This window comes from Ovis aries, chromosome 3 (assembly GCF_016772045.2).
Source record: "Ovis aries strain OAR_USU_Benz2616 breed Rambouillet chromosome 3, ARS-UI_Ramb_v3.0, whole genome shotgun sequence".
NCBI lineage: Eukaryota > Metazoa > Chordata > Mammalia > Artiodactyla > Bovidae > Ovis > Ovis aries.
In genome coordinates this window covers 208,622,438-208,641,028 of record NC_056056.1, presented here as the reverse complement: position 1 = coordinate 208,641,028, position 18,591 = coordinate 208,622,438, and the positions used below count along the sequence as shown (strand labels likewise).

The 18,591-nt window shown below is 39.5% G+C and overlaps 1 protein-coding gene across 1 annotated transcript in view; it reads left to right on the top strand.

The window, feature by feature from the left end:
• The window catches only part of LOC114113791 (antigen WC1.1-like), a 65,153-nt gene that overhangs the window by 14,189 nt on the left and 32,373 nt on the right, over positions 1-18,591 (top strand). The window contains exons 3-8 of the mRNA XM_042247614.2: positions 4,742-5,050; positions 5,144-5,461; positions 9,566-9,658; positions 9,735-10,049; positions 11,155-11,469; positions 17,021-17,335. Of these exons, the coding sequence (XP_042103548.1) occupies positions 4,742-5,050; positions 5,144-5,461; positions 9,566-9,658; positions 9,735-10,049; positions 11,155-11,469; positions 17,021-17,335 (1,665 nt within the window). The remainder of the gene's footprint in view (positions 1-4,741; positions 5,051-5,143; positions 5,462-9,565; positions 9,659-9,734; positions 10,050-11,154; positions 11,470-17,020; positions 17,336-18,591) is intronic.

The window sequence follows — 18,591 nt, the reverse complement described above, 5'->3', positions numbered from 1 at the left end:
GTTTTTCAAATTAGAATAACATCATTTCGTATCTTATATCTTTAGATGTTGGCAATATCTAAGTAGCACTGGTTCATATCTCCTATCCTTAGATGTTGGGAGGATCTGTAATGATATTCCTTCTTTTGTTACTGGTTTTATTAATTTGTGTTCCCTCTTTTTTCTTAATTGGTTTGCTAGAAGATTATCCGACTGTATTGATTTTCTTGATGGTGTATTTGCTTTCTTCTTAATTGATTTCTATGCTCAGTTTTCATTCCTCTTTTTCAGTTATGATTGTGGTTGCTTTCGTAGATTCTTGAGGTGGAGTCTTGGATCATTTCCTTCTGTTTCTATTTTTATTCTAAAGTAATCATCACGGAAGCATCAAGGTTCTAAATTTTCCTCTAAGCATCACTTTATTTTTAACCCACCAGTTTCAATACTATATAATTTCTTTTGCATTTTATTATCATAAAATGTTTCTTTTTCTCTGAATGAATTCTTTGTCTTATAGTCTGACTTTGTATGATATTAATTTAGATATTATATACAGTTTTCTCTGATTTGTGTTTGCATGGTATGTAATTTTTACCTCTTTAGTATGTTTCTGTGTTTATATTTAAACACATATAAGTTTGTAGATAGTATATTGTTTTGTCTTATTTTGTCTGGTCTGATTATCTTGTTTTTTATTTGCAGTACTTATATTATTCACATTTAGTGTAATTACTGACATAATTGGGTTTAAGTGTACTTGCCTGCTATTTGTTGGAGAAGGCAATGGCACCCCACTCCAGTACTCTTGCCTGGAAAATCCCATGGACGGAGGAGCCTGGTAGGCTGCAGTCCATTGGTAGCTAAGAGTCAGACATGACTGAGCAAATTTACTTTCACTTCTCGCTTTTATGCACTAGAGAAGGAAATGGCAACCCACTCCCGTGTTCTTGCCTTGAGAATTCCAGGGACGGGGGAGCCTGGTGGGCTGCCATCTATGGGGTCGCACAGAGTCGGACACGACTGAGGTGACTTAGCAGCAGTAGCAGCAGCAGCTGCTATATGTTAATTTTTGTTCTTATTTAATCATCGAGTATATTTTACCATTTTAATTTAAATACTGTATTGGTTTATTAATCGTATGATTTTAGGTGATCACATTATTTAATTTAAAAAAATTTTTAAAGTAAATTTAAGTTTTGCTGGCTGGGTCTTCACTGCTGCATGGGCTTTTCTCTAGCTGTGGAGATCAGAGGCTCATCTCTAGCTGCAGCATGAGGCTCTCATTGCCGTGGCCTCTCTTGCTGTGGAGCACAGGCTGTATGGGGCACAAGCTTAAGAAGTCGTGGCCCCTGGGCTCTGGAGCACAGGCTCACTAGATGTGGTGCACGGGCTTAGTTGCTCCGTGGTATGTGGGATTTTCCTAGACCACGGATTGAACCCACGTCTCCTGCATTGTCAGGGGAGTCTTTACCACTGAACCACCGGGAAAGCCCAATGTTGAATTATTAATCCTCAAATACATTTTACCTTGAAATATTCGGTCACTACATGCAATGTCAGTCACTATACTTTTCTTCCACTTCCCTGTTCTTGTCATGGGTGCTATTATTGTCATACATTCTATTTATAAATTTATTATGAATATTATATTTTGCTGCTAATATTTTTTGCCTTAAATCTTCTAATAGAGAATCAACATTTAGCACAGTCTCTATAGCTTTGAGGGGATCCATGTTTTCATCTGCCGTCATCTCCCTTTAGCTTGAAGAACTTCCTGAGGCAGTTTTGTGTAGTGTGTGTCTGGTGGCCTCCAATTCTATCATCTCTCATTTAGCTGAAATCATTTTAATTTTCATTCAGTTTTGAAAAGTATTTTTTGGGTGATTCAATTTTAGGGTAAAAATGCCCAATCCCAATACTTTAAATATGTTCTTACATTGTCATCTGACTTTCATTGCCTCCAATAAAAAGTCAGTAAATAATACTTATCCTTTTGTTCCCTGCAGATAATGTGTCAAACTTCCCTGGCTGCTCTTAACATATTTTTGTTTGTTTGTTTTTTTACCAATGGATTTCTGTAATTACATTGTCAAGTTTTCTGAGAATGGTTTCAATATCATGTTTGGGGTTTGTTTAGCTTTTTGGATCAGTGGGGTTTTATAGTTTTCAATAACTTTGGGAAAATGTCATTTATCTTTTCTTAGTATTTTTCTGCACATCCCTTATTCTGAATCTCCAAGTACACATATTTTATATATTTTGATATTATCCCACATGCCATTGAGTTTCTTTTTTTTTTTTTATTGTTGGTAGCCTTTTATTTTTTTTTTAAGATAAAATATTTTAGTTTTTTATTTTTTAAAATTTTAAAATCTTTAATTCTTACATGCATTCCCAAACATGAACCCCCTCCCACCTCCCTCCCCATAACATCTTCCTGGGTCATCCCCATTGAGTTTCCATTCATATTTTTCTGCCTTTTTACTCTCTTTGGTTTAATTTAGATAGTTTCTACTGCTGTGTTTTACTTCCCAATTCTTTTATTCTGTAATGTCTGGTCTCTTGTGTAATTAATCCAAATAATTGTTCATTCCAATACTATATTTTTTAGTTTCAGAAGTCTCATTTGTTTATTTTTCCTAGTTTTTCTCCCTGTTTATTTTTATGCTTCATTAAGCATATTGATATTAGGAGTTTAAGGAGTTCTTCAGCCAATTCAATCATTTCTGTAATTTCTGAACCTGCTTTAAGTGAATTGTTTTTAAAAAATGTGTTATGGGTTACATTTCTCTCTTTTGGAAATTGTAGTAATTTTTTGGTTGGATGTTGGGCATCACTAAGCAGTCCTTTACCAGGAAGAACTTCAGAAGTAAATAATCAGAACACACCCAGAAATCAGGGAATTGTCCTTGATGAATTTAATAAAGTTTTTTCATTGTATTATCTTCATTCAGTTCAAAATGTGTTCCTTTGATGGCCAAATGATGAACTCTTATTTTGGTTTTCCTCCTTTAGTTTCAAAACTTCCTTGATCCCACCTACATCCTATATCCATATACCTACCTACACCCTACTTCTTCAGCAGTAGCTACCCTTTCTGATTTTCTTTTCCACCCATCTGTATCTTTTAAAATGGCATTTGCTTGTCTGAAGTGGGAGAAATGAGAAAGGATAGCAGTTTAGGTGGTAGATGGGAGGAGCAGAGGGTGATGTAGTATGCTAACAACCTATTCAATGAGTGTTTCCCACAAACGTTTGCATATTTATCCATATTGAGGCTTTTTCAACTTGAAACTCTCCAAATTATGGCTTGTTTGCTCATTTCCTCCTCCTCCTTCTTCTTCCTTCTTTTTGGCAACATGCCATCTTCTTTTAGAATGGTAAAACATTCATGAAAGAAATTAAAGACAATATGATGAATGGAAAGTCATTCTGTGTTTCTGGCCTGCAAGAATTAGTATTGTTAAAATGCCTGTACTTCTCAAAGTGATCTATAGATTTAATGCAATTCCTATCGAAACAGCATTCTTTATAGAAATAGGAAAACAATCTTAAAATATGAGTGTGTGGTTTAATTTTTATATATTCATGAATTCCTGTTTTCTGATCATTATCGAATTTCAGTTCCATTCCATTATGGTCATGTAAGATGCTTGGAATTATTTTAATATTTTTGAATTTGTTAAGGCTTATTTGTAACCTAGTCTATAGAATATTCCATGTGTGCTTGAGAAGAATGCATATTTTTCTGTGGTTAGAATTAGTACAATGATAGTATTAAAATCAATTATTCAGCCCTTAGCATTTTCTATGAGTCCTGTTTGAGAAGAAAAACTTTTAATAGGAGATGATGTAGAAACTCAGCTATCTGGTAAACTCCCACTGAGAGCACATTCCCCCCCCCCCCCCCCCCCCCCCCCAGATCCTTTGACAAATCCTAGGTTTCAAGAGAGATGGCTGGGACTCTCTCTCTATGCCTCTCTGAGTTTTCTTAACTCATTTTCCTTCCTGCTGAGGTCACTGAAAGAATTCATGGAATTTTTTGGCATCAAAAAGTATTAGAAAGGCAAGATGTGATGACATAAATGTGAATTAGTGACTGTGTCCATATTTCTTCTCTGGAGCTGTCACCCATTTACAGGTTGGCATGCTCTCATCGATCCAGCCTCAGGACTTTCCTTAACCTAAGTCACTTGAAAACTAGCTTCTGGGAGAGAAAACTGGGCAGAATATTAGTCCCACAAGTCCCATGAAAGCTTTCTAAGCTTGTCTGGATGCTAGGTCTCTCATGTCATAGCCCACGTCCCTCTGGGTGGCTTCTGGTCTGCATATCTCTATGTTCAAGTTTAAGTGCCTAAGTATTACACAGTGTCCTTGGATCTGTATATAGGTCCTAGGCTGCTAAATGAGAAATTCACTTCTCCAACCAATGCTAAAACACGTGTTCCCAGTATTCAGCCATTCCAGTGATCTGAATTGGGCTCTGTACTTTCCAGGCTCCTAGACCAAGGAATTCACATTTCTAACCAGTCTCAAAATGTTTGTTCTTGGGATTCAACCATTCCAAACTGACCTTGTAATAGTCCCAGGTTTCTCTTCAGAAATATGCTCATGAAAATTCAATTATGACACTAACTGTCAAAGACCATCTACTTGCTCCACTCCTAAAAAGAAAAACTTTCACTCCACTGCCTGTGACGTGTGGTTTCTAGATGCTAAATCAGTACCATGAACACTCACTGGTTTTATTGTTTCCTCTTAGGATTTGTGCGTCTGGCTGGAGGGGATGGACCCTGCTCAGGGCGAGTAGAAGCGCATTCAGGAGAAGCTTGGATCCCAGTGTCTGATGGGAACTTCACCCTCCCCACTGCCCAGGTCATCTGTGCAGAGCTGGGGTGTGGCAAGGCTGTGTCTGTTCAGGGACATGAGCTCTTCAGAGAGTCCAATGGCCAGCTCTTGGCTGAAGAGTTCAGGTGTGAGGGGGAGGAGCCTGAGCTCTGGGTCTGCCCCAGAGTGCCCTGTCCAGGGGGCACTTGTCACCACAGTGGAGCTGCTCAGGTTGTCTGTTCAGGTGAGATGCAGGTCAGGCCTTTCACCTCTGTGAACACCCTGTTCAGGTGAGAAAGTCATGTGATTTTGCTGAACCTCTGTCTTCTTCTACCAGCATACTCAGAAGTCCGGCTCATGACAAACGGCTCCTCTCAGTGTGAGGGGCAGATGGAGATGAACATTTCTGGACAATGGAGAGCACTCTGTGCCTCCCCTTGGAGTCTGGCCAATGCCAATGTTGTCTGTCGTCAGCTCGGCTGTGGAGTTGCCATCTCCACCCTCAGAGGACCACACTTGGTGGAAGGAGGTGATGAGATCCTAACTGCCCGATTTCACTGCTCGGGGGCAGAGTCCTTCCTGTGGAGTTGTCCTGTGACTGCCCTGGGTGGTCCTGACTGTTCCCATGGCAACACAGTCTCTGTGATCTGCTCAGGTAAGAGAGAGGGAGGGGCTGCTAGTACTCAGGAGGGTCCTCGAGTGAAATGTCTCCAAGAGTACCGTGAGGTTAAATGGCCTTCAAAGTCAGAGTTTAATTTTGTAGTGAAATATGGATCTTCTCATTGTTCATTCATTTTTCAGGTCAGGGCAAGAAGTGCGAAGGGAAATAATATATTTTTAAGCAACTTCATTGCTTACATAAAATCATAGAAAACAATGTAGGAGCAGTAAGTATAGACCTCAGTTGAACCCCAGCCCAGAGCAGCAAAGAAAGTGTCCCCAGCACCACAGTCACTGTTGACCCCAGTATCTGTGTCTTCCCTCCTCGACAGGGAAAAGTGCTTACCGAACTTCTACTGACATAGAGAGTTTTATCAGTGTTTGAACTGTATGTAAAATGGTGCCGTATATTTCATCTTTTGTATCTAATTTCATAGACTCAAAATTATGTTTGGGATTCACACATGATGTTGTATATTGTAGCACTTTATATTTTTTATTACTGTAGAATATGCTTTGAATGATCACATGGCCATGTACTGATCCATTCTGCTGACAGTATAGATCTGAGTTATTTCCAGTTCTTGACTATTACAAATATGATACTACAACTTACCATGATGATGTCTTTGGATGCAAATATGTGTTATTTTCTATGTTTAACCCTTGGCCTTTTATTTTCATTTTCTTAATCAAATGGTGTCCTTTGATGAACTCATTTCTTAAGCTTATGTAAATATAACTTAACATTTTTCTGTACATTTAATGCTTCTTATATTTTATAAAAAAGAATTTTGCCTACTCAAAGATCGTAAAAACATTCTCTAAGAGTATCATATGGAAATTTTATTATATTTCTCTTGCATATTATTGTACATTCCTTCTGGAATTGATATCTGTGTAAGATAAGGGTCAGGTTTCATATGGACATCCAACTGACTCAGAAACTTTTTCTGAAAAGACTCGTCCCTACTGCAGTGCTGCCTTCATCATAAGCAGAAGGGCAAGTATGTCTGTCTTATTTGAGACACTCTATTCTGTTCCATGTTATCATTTGTCTATCCTTGCACAAATATTGCATTTTCTTAATTATCATAACTTCATAGTTGTTGTTGTTCAATCGCTGAGTCACATCTGACTCTTTGTGACCCCATGGACTACAGCACACCAGACTTCCCTGTCCTTCACTATCTCCCTGAATTTCAAACTTTGTAGTTAGTCTGAATAATTTTAATTTACAGTTACTTTATATTAACTCCTCTAATATCATTGCTTTTCTTACCAACTGTGCTGTTCATTCTTGGTTGCTTGTATTTTGTATGAATTTAGAAGTCAGCTTGTCATTTTCACCAAAAGAAAGCTTAAGGGTATCATTGAGATTAGATTTAAAAATTTGAGAGTAGACATCGAAATTTGAGGATGATTGACATTGACAGTGTTGAGTTTTCCAAATCATTGACATAATACATCCCTCCATTTGGTTAGATCCTGAATTTCAGAGAATTTGCCCATCTTCTACTAGGATTTCTCCTAGGTATTTTATTTTTGATGTTATGAGTATTTATGTGAAAGTGTCCTGGCAATGAATTCTCTTTGACTTGTTTTCATCTTTTAATTCTTTCAATTTTGATGTATGTTGAGACATAAAAATGTTGGGAAAACACTATAAAAATTCCTTTATGACCTTTACCTGGGTTTCTAAATGTTAGTATCAATATTTTGCTTTAATCTCTGTGTGTGTGTGTGTCCTTCATTCTCTGCTCCCCTTCTGCCCCATTTCTTCCTGAATATGTAAATTCTTTCTGAATTCAGTTGAAGACATGACATTCCTTTATCCTTAGACCAGTTCTGGGAATTTCCTTACAGAACCAGAGTTCAGTCAAGTCTTTAATGACTTCAGCTCCAGGTGACATCTAATTGCAGCTCTGAAAGACCCCACTGAGAGACTGCCAAATGGAGTTTTTTGCTGATTAATGACCCAAAGTCATAAGCAAAATTAAGTACATATTTTTTTCTTCAGCTACTAAGTTTTACCTTTTCATATTGACCAAATTGCCAACATCTATTGGATCACAGAGAAAGCAAGAGAGTTCCAGAAAAACCTCTACTTCTGCTTTATTGACTATGTCAAAGCCTTTGACTTTATGGATCACAACAATCTGTGGAAAATTTTTAAAGAAATGGAAATACTAGACCACCTACCTGCCTCCTGATAAATCTGTGTGCAGGTCAAGAAGCAACAGTTAGAATAGGACATGGAACAACAGACTGTTTCCAAATTGGGAAAGGACTACATCAAGACTGTATATAGTCACCCTGCTTATTTAAATTATATGCAGAGTACATCACATGAAATACTGGGCTGGATGAAGCACAAGCTGAAACAAGATTGTCAGGAGAAATATCAATAATCTCAGATATGCTGATGACACCACCCTTATGGCAGAAAGCGAACAGGAACTGAAGAGCTTCTTGATGAAAGTGAAAGAGGAGAGTGAAAACGCTGGCTTAAAACTCAACATTCAAAAAAGAAAGATCATGGTATCTGGTCCCATCATTTCATGGCAAATAGATGGTGAAATAATGGAAACATTGACAGACTATTTTCTTGGGCTCCAAAATCACTGCAGATGGTGACTGCAGCCATGAAATTAAATGATGCTTGCTCCTTGCAAGAAAAGCTATGACCAACCTAGACGGCATATTAAAAAGCGGAGACATTACTTTGCTGACAAAGGTCCATCTAGTCAAAGCTGTGATTTTTCCAGTAGTTATGTATGGATGTAAGAGTTGGACCATAAAGAAAGTTGAGCACCGAAGAACTGATGCTTTTGAACTGTGGTGTTGGAGGAGACTTTTGAGAGTCCCCTGGACTGCAAGGAGATCAAACCAGTGGATCCTAATGGAAATTAGTCCTGAATATTCATTGGAAGGATTGATACTGAAGTTGAATCTTCAATAGTTTGGCCACCTGATGAGAAGAGCTGACTCATTGGAAAAGACGCTGATACTGGGAAAGATTGAGGGCAGGAGGAAAAGGGGACGACAGAGGATGAGATGGTTGGATGGCATCACCAACTTGATGGACATGAGTTTGAGCAATCTCCAGAAGTTGGTGAAGAACAGGGAAGCCAGGCAAGCTGCAGTTAATTGGGTCACAAAGGGTTGGGCATGACTGAGGGACTGAACTGAGGTGAACAAAGTTTTTTTGGAAAAACTGCCATACAAAAATATAGCCAGAGATCTTGCTACGTGAATTAATTGAAGAATATCCTCTGATTTTGCATTTTGATGTTTCAACTTTATGCTGAGCTAATGTGCGGCTACACTTATTCTTTAGTTCTTAATTGCAGCTAACAAGTTTTTCAGCTCTAGAAGTATTTGGTTTTTGTTATCATTCCTCTGCAAAGATGCACATTTTGTCGATTAATTCCATAAGCACTTTAACTGCGGCTATATATATTCTCATCAGGTAACTCTAGCAGCTGAACACCCTGGGAAATTCTTTCTAATGTCTCTTTTTTTCCTTTCCGTTTTTAAATGAAATCTATTTTACATAAGTGTTTGTTTTAAAGATACACATTGAAGAAATTGTAGAGATCCTTCAGAAAGAATTTTGTTTTGCTTTTACTTAGGGATAGATTTGGGCTTCCCTGGTGGCTCAGATGGTAAAAAATCTGCCTGCAGTGCAGAAGACCTGGGTGTGGTCCCTGGGTTGGAAAGATCCCTTGGAGGAGGGCTTTGCAACCCATTCCACTATTCTTGCCTGAAAAATCCTATGGGCAGAGGATACTGGTGGGCTATATAATCCAAGGGTTACAAAGAGTCGGACATGACTGAGCGACTAAGCACAGCACAGGGATACATTTAGGGATACAACTTACTTAACTCATTCTTACAGCAACACTTGGGTTAGAACAGAAATTTTGGTACTGTCAGAAACAGAACTTTCCAGGGAAAAGGTGAACAATAGTGTATGATAACTTTATTGCTGGGTCACAGCTTTCATCTTAGGCTCCATCAGTAGGTCATTATTTTCCTTATTTCAGTTTCCTGTTCTTCAACCCTTCCAGACTTCTGATCATTTTTGTTTCTTTAGGAAACCATACCCAGTTGCTGTCCCAGTGCAACGACTCTATGGCAGAACCAGCGGGCTCTGAGGCCTCAGTGGAGAGTGCCCCCTACTGCTCAGGTAAAAGGCCCATGGGCCAGAAGACCCTTCTCATTCCCTAGGTCATTGCCCCATTGTCCCATTTCTCTCTCCTCAGACAGCAGGCAGCTCCGCCTGGTGGACGGGGGCGGTCCCTGCGCCGGGAGAGTGGAGATCCTTGACCAGGGCTCCTGGGGCACCATCTGTGATGACGGCTGGGACCTGGATGATGCCCACGTGGTGTGCAGGCAGCTGGGCTGTGGAGAAGCCCTCAATGCCACGGGGTCTGCTCACTTCGGGGCAGGATCAGGGCCCATCTGGCTGGACGACCTGAACTGCACAGGAAAGGAGTCCCAGGTGTGGAGGTGCCCTTCCCGGGGCTGGGGGCAGCACGACTGCAGACACAAGCAGGACGCGGGGGTCATCTGCTCAGGTCAGCGCTGCACACTGTCCACAGGCTGGGGGAGGGGTGGGGCCCTGGAGGACGGGCCTGAGCCTTGAGGGAGAGATGCTGAAAGGACCAGAGAAGGAGGCTTTCTCCCATGAAACCTGTCTTTTCAGCAGACATGAAGACGAGGTGTTTTCACTTCCTTCTGCAGCAGCTGAGGTTCTGGTCCTTTCTTCTCAGCAGTGTTTCCTGGCAGAGCCGTTTCTTACAGTTTTCCTTGAAAGCAGGGCTCTTTCCCCAGTTACCTACAAAAAATTTAAACCCACGGTACTAGTTTCTGTTTGCTTCCTTAACAATTTACCAATTAGTGGTTTAAAACAGCATATATTTATTTCCTTACTCTTCTCTAGCTTAGATGTCCAGCAGGGGTCTCACTGGGCTGGGATCAGGGCGTCAGCAGGGCCGCATCACTTTTGTGGCTCTAGGGGAGAATCTGTTTCTTGCCTTTTCAAACTTCTTTAAATCACCTACATTCCTTCCTTCACAGCACCCTTCATCCATTACCAGACCAGCAATGCTGCAGGCCTCCAACCATTATCCAGAGTCACATCTCTCTTTCTAGCTGGAGCTAAGAAAAGTATTCCACGTTTAAGGACAGTGGGTCTAAGGATGTGATTAGACTGGGCTCACATTGTTAATACATCATCTCACCCTCCCGAGGTCCTTACCTTAATCACTCAAATCCCTCTTGTCAGGTATGGTAACATATTCACAGGTTGCAGAGACTGGGGATGTGGACATTTTTGGATTAATTATTATCCTTATTTCCCTAATATCCACATCACATCCCTTTGACATACTCTTTAAAGATTTCATCAGGAAGCGGGATTCAGCTGCCCCTCCCTGCCTAGTGCCCATGCAGTTTGGTCTTCCTCTAAGTTCATATCCACTACGCCATTGTGGTAGAAATAGAAAGACAGACACAAATGGACGAAGTCAGTTAAAATGGAGGCAGTGTCAGTCTTGTCGTCTAGTGGGTATCTCTTGAACAAGGTCAGAGATGACTGTTCACCATTTCTAGAAGAAAGGAAAACCTAGAACCTGCAGCAGAGTTTTTACTGTGTCCTGTATCCTCCCCTTTCAACCTTAGAGTTCCTGGCCCTCAGGATGGTGAGCGAGGACCAGCAGTGTGCTGGGTGGCTGGAAGTTTTCTACAATGGGACCTGGGGCAGTGTCTGCCGCAATCCCATGGAAGACATCACTGTGTCCGTGATCTGCAGACAGCTTGGCTGTGGGGAGAGTGGAACTCTCAACTCTTCTGTTGGTCTCAGGGAAGGTTCTAGACCCCGGTGGGTGGATGGAATCCGTTGTCGGAAAACAGACACCTCTCTCTGGCAGTGTCCTTCTGACCCTTGGAATTACACTTCATGCTCTCCCAAGGAGGAAGCCTATATCTCGTGTGAAGGTGACTTACCGTCTGTTTCTGTGTGTCTGTCCCAGCCCTGTAAGATGCAGTGAGATTTGATATTTTAAAATCTAAATGATGAGTTTAATTTGGGTCCACAAAATGACAGAAAGTCAAAATGTTAGTTGCTCAGTTGTGCTCTTTTGTGACCACATGGACTGTAGCCTGCCAGGCTCATCTGTCCGTGGGATTCTCCAGGCAAGGATGCTGGAATGGGTTACCATGCCTTCTCCAGGTGGTCATCCTGACCCAGGTATGAAATCGGGTCTCCTATACTGCAGTCAGATTCTTTACTGTCTGAGCCACCAGAGAAGCTTAAATGAGGTAAGAATGAAACTAATTTAATCCACATATTCCAACCTTGTTTGTTAACATTTTTAATTGAGATGCAATTCTCGTAACATTATATTAGTTCTAAGTGTAAAACATTAGTGTTTATGTATTTGTACATATTGATAAATCATCACACATACAGTAATATCCATCACTACATGCAGTTACAATTTTTTTCTCTTATGATCCCACAAGTAAGAATTTGCATGCTGAAACTAAAACCCAGCACAACCAAATACATAATTAATTTTAAAGGAGAGTATACTTTTCTTCATAGCAACATGTTTTTTTATCCACATAAGGGCTTCCCTGGTAGGTCAACTGGTAAAGAATCCACCTGTCTTGCAGGAGACTCTGGTTTGATTCGTGAGTCTGGAAAATCCACTGGAGAAGGATAGGCTACTCACTACAGTATTCTTGGGCTTCCCTTGTGACTCAGCTGGTAAAGAATCTGCCTGCAATGTGAGAGACCTGGGTTTGATCCTTGGATTGGGAAGACCCCCTGGAGAAGGGAATGGCTACCCACTCCAGTATTCTCGCCTGGAGATTTCCATGGACTCTATGCTCCACGGTGTCGCGAAGAGTTGGATATGACTGAGTGACTTTCACAAACACTACATACAAAAATATGATCTTCTTTCCTATATTACTGTCTTAGATATCTTTCATGACAATATTCTTTCTCGAGAATATTTTAAAATTTCTTATTTATTCATAGGAACTCTTTATAAACAAACATCACTTACTGTTTTTCGTAAATATTTTTGTAAGATTTCCCCATATTTTACATATATTTTTAGGGTTGTGTATGTGTATGGATAGGTTATGCGATGAAATCTGTAATGTTGTACTTTTTTGACTTCTGCTTTTAGTGCAGTGTTTCAAATGCCATTTTTTTAAATCTCAAAATAACATTGAATCAAGTTTTATTTTCTGCAAACAATTTTATAGTTCCACTAAAGAATATTCAAAACCTAATTTCAAATTTATCTGAATTTATTTTACCATGTGTGATGGTGTAACATCATCACCAGATAGGAATTACATTTTAGATATGTGATATCTTAGCTCCATCACAAAATAAAAGCACATGGTTTCATGAGTTCATGGATATGACATTGAAAGTACAGGCAACACAGCAAAAATAGACAAGTGGGAATATACCAAACCAGAAAGCTTCCACAAACCAAATGAAAGATCAACAGAGTGAAAAAGCAAGCTGGCACAAATTATATAAGGTGTTTATTTCCAAAAATAATAAGGGACTCCTATAACTTAAGAGAAAAAAAAAACCAACAAACTTAAAACCTAATAACTCAATTAAAAAATTGGCCAAGGGCTGGAATAGAATTTGCTTTAAAGAAATGGCAATACAAATGGCAATAGGTATATAAAGAAATGTTTGACATTGTCAGTCATCAGGGAAATGTAAATTAGAACCACAAAGAGATATCATCTCACACATGTCAGAATGACTGTCTTTTTGTTTGTTTGTTTGTTTTTTAAGACATTTAGTGTTGGCAAGGCTGTGGAGAAATTGATACTTTGTGTGTACTTATCCACATTAAATGTATAAATTGTACTAATAAAACTATGTAATCCAGGGGTTGAATCTCTGGGCTTTCACTGTCATGGGTCCAGGTTCAATCCCTGACCTGGGAACTATGAGGCCATGAGCAACAGCACAGCCAAAAAACAAACAACAGCACAAAAACTATGACCCAAACATCTGTATGATCTATACTGATGTCCCTGTTCATTCTTGGTATTGTTAACTTCATTTTCTCTCTGCTCTGCATTAGTATTGCTCAGTGTTCGTCAGTTTTCAATGAGCCACGTTTAAAGGGTTTTCTTCTATATTTTCCTTATTTTTGGCCAGAAGTTAATTAGTTAATTAACTATCGTATGCTTACCTTCTTTTCCATTAATTTTTGTTCCTTTTTAAATTACCCCAACATTCTACATTCTTGACTTTCTCATCTAGTTTCTTAATTGGAAGCTTACCTTTTTCCACTTTCAGTCTTTCCTCTTCTCTAAATCTAGGGTATAAATTTCCCTTAGGCACTACTTGAGTTTCATTAGAAGAATTTATCATATCATTATTTTGTGTTTATTATCATTATATCACAATATTTTCTAAGTTTTAAATTTATTCCCAGACTCAGGTGGTATTTGGAAGGATCTTGCTGAATTTCCCCCAATAGAAGTGGCTATAAATATTTTCTTTTTAGTTCTTAATTTTATTTCACTGTGGTCAGAGTAAATATTCTGTATGAATTCAAAGAGTGAAAGATTTTGTCCTATTATGTGGTCATTTTGGTAAAAGTTCCGAGTGCATTTACAGTAATGTGAACTCTTGCGTTGTTGGGTGCGTTGCTCTATGTGTTACTTAGCTAAGCGTGCTGACTATGTTGTTGTACATCTACTGTATTCTTCTTTGTTTTTGTATGTTTGGTCTGCATGTTACTGAAAAAGATCTGGTAATAATCCCCCATTTTGATTGTGATTTTGTCTATTCTTTTCACTCTGTCAAGTATGTTTCAAAGTTATGTTCTGTTACCTTTCTTGAATTTTGTTGTCTAAAATATCTGCATTAAGGGTGCATCTCATTATAATCATGAAAATTCCCCCTTTAATTCAATTAGTGTATCTTGGCTTAAAGTCTACTTTCTGGGACATTGATATAGCTACTCCAATTTTGTTACAGGTAGTACATTTTTTCCATCATTTTACTTTCAACCATTCTTTGCTTTCATAATATAAGGCGGGCATTTTGCAAGTAACATTTGTGTCAACTTTGTTTTATCTTAATCCATTTACTGTAAATGCCATTACTGATATTGATGCGTTGGTATCTGCCATTTGGTTTTACTTGATCCCCCTGCTTTATGTTCCTTTTTTGTCTCCTTTTTCCCCCCTCGTTTTGTATTAAATAAATCTGTTATTATTCCAGATTTTCCTTTTTCCTTTTGATTTCCAGCAGCTTTAGTAGGAGTGGGAGTTTTCATACTCCTTCATTTAGTTTTTTTGAAAAGTTCTCTATTGTTATATCTTCAGATATTTCTTCTGCAGTTCTGTCTCTCTGTCTCTGTATCTCTTCTCCTTAGCCTCCTCTTTCTTCTCCTCATCTCTCATCTTTCAGTTCAGTTCAGTTCAGTCGCTCAGTCGAATCTGACTCTTTGCGACCCCATGAAACGCAGCACGCCAGGCCTCCCTGTCCATCACCAACTCCCGGAGTTCACTCAGATTCACGTCCATTGAGTCAGTGATGCCATCCAGTCATCTCATCCTCTGTCGTCCCCTTCTCCTCCTGCCCCCAATCCTTCCCGGCATCAGAGTCTTTTCCAGTGAGTCAACTCTTCGCATGAGGTGGCCAAAGTACTGGAGTTTCAGCTTTAGCATCATTCCTTCCAAAGAAATCCCAGGGCTGATCTCCTTCAGAATGGACTGATTTGATCTCCTTCCAGCCCAAGGGACTCTTAAGAGTCTTCTCCAACACCAGAGTTCAAAAGCATCAATTCTTCAGCGCTCAGCCTTCTTCACAGTCCAAATCTCACATCCATACATGACCACAGGAAAAACCATAGCCTTGACTAGATGGACCTTAGTCGGCAAAGTAATGTCTCTGCTTTTGAATATGCTATCTAGGTTGGTCATAAGTTTCCTTCCAAGGAGTAAGCGTCTTTTAATTTCATGGCTGCCGTCACTGGACTCTTCTAAATCACTATATTCTAAGTTCTATATAAAATTCTTTTAACTTATTCATTCACTTTTTAAACCTGGATATTTTATTTTAGGTTGGCAATAGTTCCTTAGACATTTTTATTTATTTATGATTATTTGTTATTTTTTTCATCTTTTTACCTGTTTATTCTCTTCTTCTCTCTTCTCCCCTAAATACATTGATTGTAGTTAAAATCCTTATCTGCTGAGTCCAGCATTTCTATCATAGGTGTCTCTGTATTCTCCTATCTTTTTTCACTTTGATCATTTGTCATGTTATCCTAGCTTGTCAAATGTCATGTCATTTTTTATTGAGTGTTATAAATTACATATGAAAAAGTAAGATACTCCTGATACATTTTCTAACACCTGAAAGGATTTACCCTTTGTTTTCCTAGGCAGGTAGGGGGAAGGGGTGTGTATCACCCAAACATCTAAAGATAACCTAAAACTGAGCTGTAACAAGTATGGGTTGCATTTTGGTAGTACTCAGTCCACCTCTGATTTCTCTGTCCCTATGACATAGGCTTTCAGAAATTTCAGTTCAGAACCTAGATTCTTTGGTAGCTAAGTACTCAAAATAATGAAAAAGACTCTGCTTTCCAAGTCTTTTTGTATAGTTCTCTAGCTTCCTGCCCTTCACAGCTTATACACTGGGCAAAGATTTGAGGAGAAAACCTCCTGTGTGAGAGAGGCTCTCAAGACTCTAATTTTGTCTCTCCAGCACCAGGCAACTCCCAGATTATGCTGGCTTTCTGTCACAACAGTAGTCCTCAGCTTGTCCGAGCCCAGATTCTGAATGATTAAGTTATGCAATGAATGACACATTCCCACAGAGAAAAAGAAGCTATAGATCTTGGACTAACATTGAAATAATCTCCACTGTTTAGAATTTTGGCATATTTAGTCCATGTTGTGTTAACAAATGTCGAATACATTTACTGTTTCTTAAAAATACATTTTCCAGCTTTTAAAGTTGTATCCAGAAAGACCCAGCAAGACACATTGGCCTGCTGTGAACTCCATTCGACCTGGAAGTGGAAAATTTTAGGTTTAATTCTGTACTTCATTATCTACTTTAATGTGCAGCACTGATAGACATTATTTAACCTTTACTTACTTTTTTTTTTTAAAAACCTTTCCTTCTACTTTTCAACCTTATTAATTATCTTGCCACTGCTATAAGAAACCAGACCCAGCTGCTGCCCCAGTGCAATGCTGCTGCTGCTGCTGCTAAGTTGCTTCAGTCGTGTCTGACTCTTAGCGACCCCATGGACTGCAGCCTACCAGGCTCCTCTGTCTATGGGATTGCCCAGGCAGTACTGGAGTGGGTGCCATTGCCTTCTGCATGAGTGCAAAGGCTCCATATCAGAACCAGCAGAGTCTGCAGCCTCAGAGGAGAGCACCTCCTACTGCTCAGGTGAGGGTCTCACAGGACAGCAGACCCTTCTCATTCTCCAGGTCAAAGACCCGTGTCCCATTTCTCTCTCCTCAGGTAGCAGACAGCTCCGCCTCGTGGACGGGAGGGGTCCCTGCGCCGGGAGAGTGGAGATCCTTGACCATGGCACCTGGGGCACCATCTGTAATTACAGCTGGGACCTGGACGATGCCCGCGTGGTGTGCAGACAGCTGGGCTGTGGAGAAGCCCTCAAAGCCACTCGATCTTCTTCCTTTGGGGCGGGATCAGGGCCCATTTGGCTGGGCAACGTGAAGTGCACAGGAAAGGAGTCCCACGTGTGGATGTGCCCTTCCTGGGGCTGGGGGAAGCACTACTGCGATCATAGCCAGGATGCAGGAGTCATCTGCTCAGGTATGGTCAGTTCATGCCCACCAGCTCGGAGACTGGAAAGTTCCAAGAAAGCTGGTGTCTGATCAGAGGGACAATAGGGGACGGGTGGGCTGGAGAAGGGCGACACAACTACCCATCCTCCCTGAGTACCTTGTAGCTGTGAGCAATGAGCTTCATATATCTTCCTCTTACAAGTCTCTGCTATTCTGTTCTTCTCTAGTGGTCTTACCTGACACTAAAATAGCTTTATTTATTCTCCAAGTTAAAACAAATCCTCATCATTTTTTTTTTCATAATTCACTTTTTGTAACTGTGAAACATTTGCTAACAGCCGCATACCCACTCCCTTTGCACAGGAAGGCTATGAGTGGGTGGGACAAAAAATGAGGATATACTTTCCTGGGTGGAGTTGTTTCTATACAAACACTGTGAGACATTATTTTGCACTAGGTCAGTATGAGTGGAGGCTATTCCTACTATAGGAGGATATCATTTACATGTATAGAGGGTATCCCTACAGGGGTTATCATTTAACAGATCAGAGATTCTTATGGATTTGTGCCAAATTTCAAGTTTCCTTTGCAAATTTAGACATAAATATTCATAGTTCTTTCATGGTATAGAATTGTTGATGAAATGCTCTGAGTCATATATTCTTCCATTTTTACTAGAAAAGTCTCTCAGATTTTTCCTTTAAAATATCTGTATAAATGCAAACTGTGGAGGAACACTTAGCCATGTACTGAAAAGTCAAAGGTGGAGGTAATAAGACTTGAATTTCTGTGCTTTATGTTAAGAGATTATATAGTTTATATTTGATGACTTCAATGATGTAAGAGAATTGCTTTTGGGGGCTTATTTGGAGTAAGTGGACAAATACAATGTTTGAAGAAGGTGGAAAAGGTTTTATAGTAGCTGAGAGGAAGGAGAATGGCAATGGGAGCTGATGAAGGCGAGTGTGAGGTTCTCTGAGCAGCTTTGAGGGGCCAAGTGTGGTGTGAAGGATGCTACATGTGCCTAAGGACACAGGATGTGTACACAGCAAGAGGCCAGACAAGGATATGTCTTTACTATATTTAATATCTTTACTCACATCGGCCTTCTTTTTAATAATTTTCTTGGAATTATCACACACTTATTCTTCCATGTAAATTTTATTTTATTATTTTTTTTAATCTTTAACCTTTCTCTTTATTTTATTATTTTATTTTATTTTTTAAATTTTATTTTTACTTTATTTTACTTTACAATACTGTATTGGTTTTGGCATACATTGA